The sequence below is a fragment of the Crinia signifera genome, chromosome 5 (genome assembly GCF_055691185.1).
Source record: "Crinia signifera chromosome 5, ASM5569118v1, whole genome shotgun sequence".
Classification (NCBI taxonomy): Eukaryota; Metazoa; Chordata; class Amphibia; order Anura; family Myobatrachidae; genus Crinia; species Crinia signifera.
In genome coordinates, this window is record NC_139221.1 from 241,523,732 (window position 1) to 241,534,713 (window position 10,982).

Here is a 10,982-nt window from a genome sequence, read left to right on the forward strand (position 1 = left end):
TGATGTAGTTATCAGCACCTCAGGCTCATTGATATTGTTGTGCCATTTTAAAATACTTGTGTATTTTGTTATGAAATTATATAAAAAAAAATTGGTAATTTTAAATAAAACTTGTTCAGCGCTGCTTTTATGCTCATGTGATTTCCTCATTTGCATAATATTGTATTTTGTGCTTGCACTCGCTTTCCCTATTAAAAAATAGGAAAAGCCCCACTCGGCACAAAGCATCGCAGGTGTGCTGAAGCACATCACCTCACTAAATAGCCAGGTCATTCAGTGTGTACAGATTTTAACAGCATATTGAGATTAGATTACATACTGCAATAAATGTCTGCTTAAATGAGAACAAAAGAAACACTAACATGGCATCCAAAAGACCATTTTAATGTCAAATTTACAAGAACAATCCCATTTAGCGGTAACGGTGAAGTTGAAGGGTGTTGCGTCTTCTCCAGGCAGCCCGACGAGAGCCACCAATGGTCAGGTGGAACTTGTGGCCCTTTCCAAGGCCACGGCTCTTCTTGCCAGCAGATGTCAGCCCACGCATCTCTCTGTGCTTGTGCACAGCCTTTGTGATCCATTGGGTGTCTGGATTGCGCCTGATTGCTTTGTGGAAAATGTCGACAAGGATGACTTCAAAAAATTTGTAGGTGGAGTCTTCTCCAACCCAGTATGAGGCAAGAACTCTTAGTCCGCCACAGTGACGGCCAGCACGTTCCTAGTAAACACAAAAAGTAAAATAAGTATTTGGGACAATTTAATTAAAAAGAAGAATCAGCCATGCTCCATTGTGATTACAAATGCTTGCAATGGCACCCCACCTTCCAGCCTCAGAGGTACAAGGAAATTTACAAATACAAGCCTACCATATACTCAGAAATTGCGCACTGCACATGTCCTACATATTTTGAAAGTGCAATGTAAACATTTCTAATTAAAACAGATTCTCAAAACTACAGTGAGTACTAGTTAAAGATCTATTCTAAACTGATCAGTCCATTGTTAATTTTCTATGACAGAATATTAAAGTTACCATATAAATAAGTTAGAAAGCATTTTGTAAACTAGTGGTCATTACAGCTTAGTTAGGGAGATTTTACTTTAAGATTTGACCAAGAAACTTGGTTTAGTCACATAAGCCTTTGTTGTAGATTCCAGTAATCCCATTACTAATATTCTGCTTATATGAAAATGTAAAAAAAAAAAAAAAAAAAAACCTACAAGCAAGAGGCCACATGGAAAACTTAAACATGGCATTGTGTAAGCCAGGTACCAATGGTCTACTAAAATAAAAGCTCAGAAGTATTATACATAAAGGAAAATATGCTGCTCCTAACCTCTGCTTGGTACACACCAGGACGATGGTGCTTGTGAGCGGGTCCTCACAGGAACATACAACCTGCCGACGGTGCCGCCGCGAAAATGCCCCTAATGAGATCGCAACCCCCACCCAATACAATGGTCGTTTCAGAGATCCAGGATGTAGTTGGAATTGTATGTACAGCATTACTATAATAATGGCTCTAGTACAGATAGCTGTGACAGAAATGTAATGACCATATCTAAGCACTGCCATCACCGACAGGTAGGGGCTATAGATCTGGTTATGGGGAGAGAAAGTAAACTCAAATATGGAGTTTATAGACTTAGGATTTTTTTAAGGTTTACCCAGGCACATCCAAAACTATGGCCCTCCAGCTGTTGTGAAACAATTTTGCCGTTAGGGAATGCTAAATCTATGGCAAGGCATGCTGGGATGTGTAGTTTCACAACAGCTGGAGGGCCACAGTTTGGACATACCTTGTTTAAACACACTTATGCATAAAGAAGCAGTTATTGTACAGTTTGGATTTAAACCTAGTATGCTCAGCAGAAGCCGAATGTGGCGTATACAATCTATATAAAAAATAAAGAGTCTTGTTAGTCAGGGTTGGTCACTGATCTAGAAGTAGGTTATATGACCTAACCACCTGGGCAAGAAGCCAATGCCAATTCAGCAACCCATGAAAACTCTGTGGTACCATTATTCTAGCCTTCCCTGGATTTTAACCTATGCAGCATTTTGTGCCACCTAGCTGAAACATGAGTAAAGAAAATGCTCATCTGACACATCTGCTTTTTAAACAAAATGCAATCACCTTCTCCACTAATGCTGGGTACACACCAAAACGATTTGGATTGGATGCAAATCGGATCATACGATTTGCATACAATCCGATCCCCTCTGTATTCAGATGAATGGATCTTTTACAGATCCTACCTGCAGTAGGTAGGATCGGATTCAGATACAATTCAGATCCAACCAAACGATTTTGACCAAATCTGCATCCAATCAGTCTGAATTGGATCCAGATTGATGGGATTGTGCCAAAATCGTTTTGGTGTGTACCCAGCATTACGCTTAGTGGCTAGTATACAGAACTAGAGTCTCCTGATCTCATGACAAACTTACTGCATTTACCAACGTTTCCTGCTCTAGTCCTAATGAAGGCAGAAGCCATAACTGAATATAGCAGATTTAACAGTACAGTTTCTTGAGCACTCCTCAAATCTCACATAGCAGAGCATACAAACATACTGTAGATAATTTCTAACGCAGATGTATTAGATGTACGTACATTATCTAAGAAGGGTGCAATTCTCACATGCGCTGAGGAGCATAGGCCGCATGATAAACATACACTACCAACGGTCACATAACTATAACCTGAAGCTGCCCATACACAGCGCGTTTCGCGGGTGCAATGCGCATTCCCAAACATCCCATGCTGCACATACTTAAACTAGCTTCTGATCACATGCAAATCTAATGCAATGCGAATACTCATGTTAACCTAAGCCATAAAAAGGTGGCCACTGTCGAAGATCAATGTGCCTCCAGCTTCTCTCACCCTACCAGCTTCTCCTCCATTGTGCACCCACTAGTAAGGCAATGGTGAAGGATAATCAGCAGACTTTGCTTTTATCACTTTCTTACTACCTGCAGCAAATAACCATTACTGGTTGTGAGAACGTCAAATCCAGACCAATGTCAAAACATAGAAAGTATGGTACAGCAGTATTCAGTGTTACTTCATCTCTCCACTACATGTACAGTACAGAATTTCCCTCTAAAGTGGAGACCAAAAAGTTGGCCACACAAGTTACATGGCCCATTTCCCACCATCCGACCGATCAATCATGTGAGAAGTGCCATATTGTGTGTTTTACCTCCAGATCTGATCGGCAGTCCCATGCCCAACTGTTCTGTTGATAGCTATGGCTGCCACAAGGATTTCACATATCCTATTATGGCAGTCAATGGCTCTTGCATACACTATATCATGTGCAAAAGGAGCGCTTAGGATTTATGTGACCCTGCCATCTGTGAAGCCTGGCAGCCAGTAGCCGAGTTTTTTCATGTGCATGGGGGACTGAGCAAGACATGAGCAATCCTCAAAATATCCACTAAAAATGCCAGCATTGCACACAGTGACTGTTTTTAGTATAAATACAGCCAAGTCAATTAGCAGAAGTCTAGTTAAATATTGCACCTAAAAAAAAAAAAAAAAAAGGAGAACAGTCACTGAGCGGCGCTGGAATTTAACGGATATTTTGAGTCCCTCACAGCAACGGTGGCACTCAAAGGGTTTAATGAAAAGGTTTGCTTGGCTGTTTATTCACCTATTTTGGCAAATTTCCTAGACACTCAAAGGGTTAGTTATATGACCGCGGTACACTGTGATGCATGTGTAGAAAGTGTCATTTATAAAGCGAGTAGGTAAATGTAGTTAGTCTTCTATCATGTTAATATAATCCAAAATAGGCCGACTGAAGATTTTTAAATATCTGTCACGGTTCCTGAGTAAAAGCCCTAATGTAGGATTCGCTCACTTATTAAAAGAAGAACTCCCAGTCATGCAGATGTTGGCCTGTGCAGTACAACCTATTCCCTTACTAAAAGCTTACAGTGATTATAATGCTTACAAGTGATATTACAGGTTGAGAAAACCTTATCCAAAATGCTTGGGACCAGATGCATTGTGGATAACTGGTTAATCTGTATTTTGGAAATTATATTTCAATTGATTATCTTAAAGACGGCACCCATGCTCAAACACTAAACACATTATACACACTATAAATGCATTTTATGTGTTGCATCAAACACAGGAAATAGACACAAATCTATTTTATGTGTGCATGGAACAAGGTTTCAAAACATGAAACTACCATCTCAGGCACTGAATTTAAATGCCAAGCAATCACTTTATTGCACATATTTAGTGCCAGTTACATATCATGTCCCCAGTAGTGCATTTAGCCCCAAAAAAAAAAATATTCTGAAAACCATGGATTTTGGAATAATTTTGATAACATCTGCAGATAAGGGATACTAACCCTGTAGTCTACTAATAATGAGGACTAAAATAACGCATCAAGTGATAAGCATGTCTGTCACCACAGGAAATGCATGCACAGTGCGACTTTGCCTATGGATGATTAAGACTAGGATATTCCTTGAACTCACCAGAGCACAGAACCAGATTTTGACAATATTTCTGTGCCGATTTGAATATAATTCTAATTTAGACTATAGCATATTTTGACTATACTAGAACCCTTTGTTGTATACACTATAGCACAGGTTCTCAAACTGTCCTCTGTTTCAATACCGTGCATGTTTTGTAGGTCTCCTTACAGAATCCCAAGTGGATCGTTTAAATAGGGTCAATGAGTACTGACTGCACCTGCCGGGTGAAATGGAAAATGAACTGTGTGGAGTCCTGAGGACAGTTTGGGAACAGCTGCAATATAGTAAAAAGACCCGTCTGCCCATCTATGTTTACATGCAATACCAACTTTGCGGGGCTACACATCAGCATCACAAGCTGTATAGACAGTTCGATATGAACTTTTCTTCTGATTTTGACCATATAGCCAAAAAAAGTAAATATTGCACAGTGTATATGTACCTAGAGCAGGGGTTCTCAAGCTTAGTCCTTAGGACCCCACAGTTCACGTTTTACAGGTAACCCGGCAGGTGCTATCATTAATCACTGACATTTTAAAATAGATTTCACTTGATTCTGTGAGGAGACCTGCAAAACATGCACTGTGTAAGGTGCTGAGGACAGGGTTTGAGAACCTGTGACCTAAAGGCTCATCAAGTGCAATACCCTATGTTGCTTATTTTGGACCATATTGTAAATAACCCCTTCCAAAGCTAATATAGTTACTTACTCAAAGTTTCAAAATGACAGGACCCTCTCAAATGCTATGAAATCATGTTTTTACAGCTGGCACTATAACCAAGTACAGCTCTCCCAAAGGTTTTCCGCTGCTAGCGAAATTGTGATTGCCGGGGTATCATAGCCTATATCTGATGGCTATGTCCCATGCTTGAATTTTTTGTTCAAATACTCCTGAATAACCTGCCTAAATCTCCAATAAAAGAAAAAGTATGAGCCCCATTGGTTCCCTACATACAAAGGCATCCCCCTTACACCAGCCAGGTCCACTTGTCATACACAAGATGGGAAGGCATGCTTTCCTGGCTCCTACTCTTCCTTTCACACACACACGACATCCCTTTCACTTATATTTCTCCGCTTTACATTTTCCCTAAAGTCCTGTTCGCCCCCTTTTAACACCTACCCGAACCTCCAAGTTAGGTACTATTTCCTGTACTAACCATTCATTTGGTTGAAACATTTAACTTCTTGCTAATTGTAAGTTTTGTGTGCACTTAAAATAATCAAATACACCACTTTGCCTATTACCACTAGGTGGTAAAGCCACAATATGTGCATGGAATTGTTCAGATGCAATGCAAGTTATGCAACACCAATAGACTCGGTTCTTACCTCAGCAACAGACTGGAGGCTGCGAGCAAACTTAATCTGGTTTACACCATGGTGCACAGGTTTGCCATAGGTTGCACCCTTGGGCACTGGGCGTTTGCGGCCACCACGACGAACCCTGATACGGTAGATAACATATCCTATTGGGCATGAAAGAGGGGGAGAAAAGAAAAATACTTTAACAAATGCACAGTGTAGATATTCTTTATACAGCACCAACATTCTGCGGTACCCTGCTATAAAGGAAAACTGAAATAATGTAAGCTACAGAAGGATAATATGCCAGTCTCATAATTTACCAGGTGTTCATAAATACAACATCCAAGCAAATTCAGCAGGACAAGTATATGTTCAGTGAGGTGCTAAATAGGAACCACCACCCAATGACTATTCATCTCAAGAAGTAGTGCACATACTTTGAAGAGATACCAGTTGGTATATAGCAGGTGGGAAAAGGCTTATATTTTGTTTAAATATTGGGAATTTGATTAATCTTTCAAGAGAACTTAGGCTTCGTACTCAGAGCAATATATTGCTGTATCCCATTTCCATCAGCGGCCAGATGGGCACTAATGAAAGGAGACACTGCAGGGAAAGCCAATGGTCTCGGGAGCGCTCTCCCAGCAACAATCGCCCCGTACACACGGTCTGTGACCATATCCCCTGCGATAATGGCTGAAATCACACCATGTGTAAGGGGCTTTAAGGACACTTCGGAGAGGTTAGAGAAATTACTAATGATACAACATTGGAGGGTATAAAGGGAAAATTACACCTAATAGACTTTTGACCTGAAACGCTCCCATATCCAGACTGCACCAATAACTATTAGTAATAGAAGATAAGAAATAAGCTTCCAAACTATACATGCAGATTTAAATGACAGGATAACTGCATGCTAGACACCATCAAGTTTGACACCTTTGGGAGATCAGAGTACACTGTCACAGGATACAAAGCCTCTACTTCTCCACAAACTTTAAACAGAGGGGGTGTTATCTATGAGCGAGCGCATGCATTAACATTGATAGATATTTATGATATTGTTCACAGTATCGTGCATACTGTTAACAATAACTCCCAGTGTGGACCCCACTTTAGTAATTATCATGCATTTGCTCATTTATGTATTCTGTTAGGCACTTCCTGACCCTTGTTGCACCATATAAACAATACTACATTAGGATTGGGAAGTTACAGCATCTCATACAGGGCTGGTGTACAGATGCACTAAGCTTTAAAAGTGATAAAATGGAGAGTGCTAAACCAACAGCCAATCAGCTCCTACCTGACATGTCACTGACTGTTTTTTGAAAAAGGTCAGGTAGGAGCTGATTGGCTGGGGGTTTTGGCTGGGGGTTTATCACTGCATTTTATCACTTTTGAAGCTTAGTGCATCGGGCCCTATGTGCGTAAAGGAAGGTAAAGAAAGCAAGAGAAACAGGTTGCCATTACACATTATACACACCTTGCTTGGCCTTGTAACCCAGTCTACGAGCCTTGTCTGGACGGGTAGGACGCGGAGCACGGTGGAGAGAAGACAGCTGGCGATACTGCCAGCAGCGGACACGCAGGAGGAACCGCATTACATCCGACTGCTTCTTCCTCCATAACTCTTGCATATACTTGTAGGCACCCATGCTGGCTGGCACTATGAGAGAGAACAATACTTATTAGCTGATATGATCCTCAGCACACCTGGCAGCACCAGCATGACAGGAATACAACATGCCAGTGCCATACATTCACTCAGCTCACAGTCATAAACAGGCCGGGAAACACATGGAAGTAGCAGCGCCCCCAGCACTGGGTACACAGCACCGGGCACACGCTGCCACTAACAGCTCCAATAACCCCCTAACAGTATTACCCAGGCCCTGCAGGCTCAACCGGCCATCTCCCCGTGTAAGGCGTAACACATACCGCCCCCACCAGGAGATTACGCCGGTGCCACTGAGCTGGGCCGCGGCCGCCAGGGGCAGTTACTATTAACCCACGTAACACCGGCTCAGCTGGGTTAGGGGCACCGGACAGGTCAGCTGCGGGGAGGGGAGAGGCCGAGAGACCGGCGCCCGCATACACAGAACCAGATCACCCGGGAACACGGGGGATGGAGGCGGATGGGATCCAAGGCCACACACAGAACAACCATTACCTGATGGCTCGGCAGCCGGAAAGGAAGGGCAATCTTACCCAGAATCCCTTATGGTGAGGCCGAGGCGATGACAATTTCCGGTCTGAGATGCGCGGTGGTTGCCGGGAAATGTAGTCCTGTCAGTGTAACTGGCTAGGCGAAAGCTGGTGGCGGTGATGTGGTGCTGCTGCTGCTGCTATTGCAATTGCAATTGCTATTGCTGCTATGTCAAGAGACTAGAGAGACAGTATATAGGGGTAAAGATCCAGATTAGGGGGCCTTATTTTGGTTCACTCTTTCTGACAAAATACTTCTTAGATGGACAAAACCATGTGCACTGCAGGGGGGCAGATGTAACATGTGCAGAGAGAATTAGATTTGGGTGAGTAATTTTGTTTCTGTGCAGGGAAAATACTGGCTGCTTTATTTTTACACATCAATATAGATCTCACTTTGAAGTAAAACCCCACCCAAATCTAACTCTCTCTGCACATTTTGCATATGCCCCCCTGCAGTGCACATGGTTTTGTCCATCTAAGAAGGATTTTGTCAGAAAGAGTGAACCAAAATAAGGCCCCAGGTAACAGAGGTGTACTGCATTTTCTTCTACAAGGTATGGAGGATGCCCCGGGACTATGTAAAAACCGGACCCGGACTAGACCCCGGACCGCCGAACAGGACATCAAAATCTGCAGTCCGGAGCTTGTAGTGTCTGGTCCGGGGGATGTCCTGTCGGGGGGTGTCATGTCCGGGGGGTCACTGTGATAGCTTTCACCAGCTGTGGCGTAACTATTAATTATGCGCCCTCCTGCTGAAAATTTTGCCAGCGCCATAACCATAGGGTTAAGTACCGTTTTTCAACAGTCTGTACCGGCAAATATAAATCCTACCGAATGTACCGCTTTTTGGACTTCCCCACGGCGGTCAGTTACTCACTGTGCCAATCCTCCTGGCTCCGCTCCGTCAGCTGCCTGGTGCTGCGCCGGCTCTCACCCATTCCCAAGAGTGCATTGCGGGCCGGTCCCGTGCATCATGACGACACGGGCCGGCACCGCGCACCCTGCGCACTCTTAGGAAAGGACATCGACCGCATGCGCAGACTGTAACTGTGGGCGCGAATCTGTGCTAGGAATGGCCATCAGCACATCCCCCATCGATGGTTGCCATCGATGGCTTCTAGAGCAGGTACCATCGATGGCTATAAACCATTCTTGCTCACACCATCGATGGTTCCTACCATCGCTTAGCCGCGCATGCGCAGAGCAACGGGAAGGGTCGCTGCAAGCAGCCTGCCCGGCTGGGATCCGCATGCATGCGCAGAAGAAACTTTAGCCATCAATCCAGTTCAAGTTTCTTTAGCGCATGCGCGCACCTACCAGCAGGGTGAGCCGCCCGCAGCGACGCCGCTGGACGCAATGACGCTTTGCACTCAGTGCGCATGCGCCCCCAACTTTTACCATCGGAAGCCATCCATTGATGGCATAAAACTATTCCACTATCGATGCCCAAAACATCGAGCACTAGGTCCCAACCTTCGATGTTTTGGGAACATCAATAGTCGATGGCCATCCCTAATCTGCGCTGCCTGTGGGCTGAGAGGGGTGCCAATCCTCCTGGCTCCGCTCTGCCAGCTGCCTGGTGCTGCGCCGGCCAGCCCCGGCGGGGGATCATCTTCGGCATCGGAGCCTGCCACTTCCACATCAGACACTCCGAGCAAGTGCAGCAAGTAGGTGGCTCAGGCTGCAGTTTGAATAATAAAATTATCTCCTCACTTGACCAGTCTCCATCGTGTGACATATGTGCACCTGCTGCCAGGCCTGCAGCTCATGTCACATGGTGGCTTGGTGGGCTGCTGGCATATTAAATAAGTATATTTAATATACTTATTTATTAAATAAATATATTAAATATACTTATTTAATATGCCAGCAGCCCACCAAGCCATCATGTGACATGAGCTGCATGATACGTGTAGTAGTTGGTGCACAGTACACATTCGGAAAGGGGACGTGGTTACACCCTTTCTGCCCGTGGCCACGCCCCTCTGTTCATGACCACGCCCCCTTCCTGAATGTGTACTGATTTCTTATGTTCAAATGTTGGAGGGTATGTTAACAATCCCCCCGTCGTGCGGCCGGTACCTCCTGCCGCATCTATCTTGCGGGTCCCAGCTTTCCCGGCTCCTGCTGCTTTTAAAAAAAAGTGACACTCGGAAAATGGCTGCCCCCATACTGCAGACCGTATGGGGGCCTGCTCTAGCATCCTCAAAAACTGTCTTTCGTATGGGGGCAGCCATTTTCCAAATGTCTCTTTCTCTGACATGCAGCAGGGGCCACTGGGAATCACTTCGGGTTTTGGAGCTTGGTTAGCTGGGAGCTAGGCACTACTTAGTTTTAATACAGGGGAGACTAGCTCCTCCCCTCCAAGACCCATCATCCCCCAGTGAGAAAATTGTGCCGAGGGAGCTAGTCACAGCTCTCACTGCTCCTGCACTACTCTAACCTTTTTTTTTTTTTTCAATATCAGCTATTTTTTTTTTTTTCTACAAGAACTTAGGATCCCTTCCCTGCTTATTTAAAAAGCTAGGGTCCGGGCTTCCTGCGCCCCTGGGTTACCCAGGCTGTCAGTCAGAGCCTCTTCAAAGGCTCCTGCCGTGACACCTTCAGCGTTCCTGCCGACCTCCATCAAGAGGACTGCCAGGCGCTGCTACTAGACCTCAGCAGGGTGAGTACAAGCCTCCCCCAGTTCATACGCCGTAGCGCTTACCCGGCAGACGCCGCCGCAAGTAATTGGCGGGGCGGAAGGGGTTAATGGCGGCCGCGGCGGGGGTCTGAAGCACGCTTTGTAGGGCGCAAGTACATTCCCCCACCTGTCCCTACCCTCTATACTCGGGCAGCGCTGTCCCTGCAAGGCGCCACCGCCATTTTGACTGGCGCGGCGGGGGTTAATGGCGGCCGCGAGGAGGATTTTAGCGCGCCTGAATACACAGGCGCAGTTAACCCACC

The 10,982-nt window shown here is 44.9% G+C and overlaps 1 protein-coding gene across 1 annotated transcript; it reads right to left on the bottom strand.

Moving 5' to 3' along the window:
- Nucleotides 1-363: 363 nt before the first annotated feature.
- Nucleotides 364-8,112, bottom strand: RPL15 (ribosomal protein L15). The gene is made up of 4 exons (XM_083188739.1): nt 7,999-8,112; nt 7,312-7,494; nt 5,847-5,983; nt 364-718 (listed from the first exon to the last, which is right to left on the bottom strand). The coding sequence occupies exons 2-4, from the start codon at nt 7,481-7,483 to the stop codon at nt 413-415; spliced, it is 615 nt and encodes a 204-aa protein (XP_083044865.1). The 5' UTR covers nt 7,484-7,494; nt 7,999-8,112; the 3' UTR covers nt 364-412.
- Between the last annotated feature and the right edge of the window lie 2,870 nt (nt 8,113-10,982).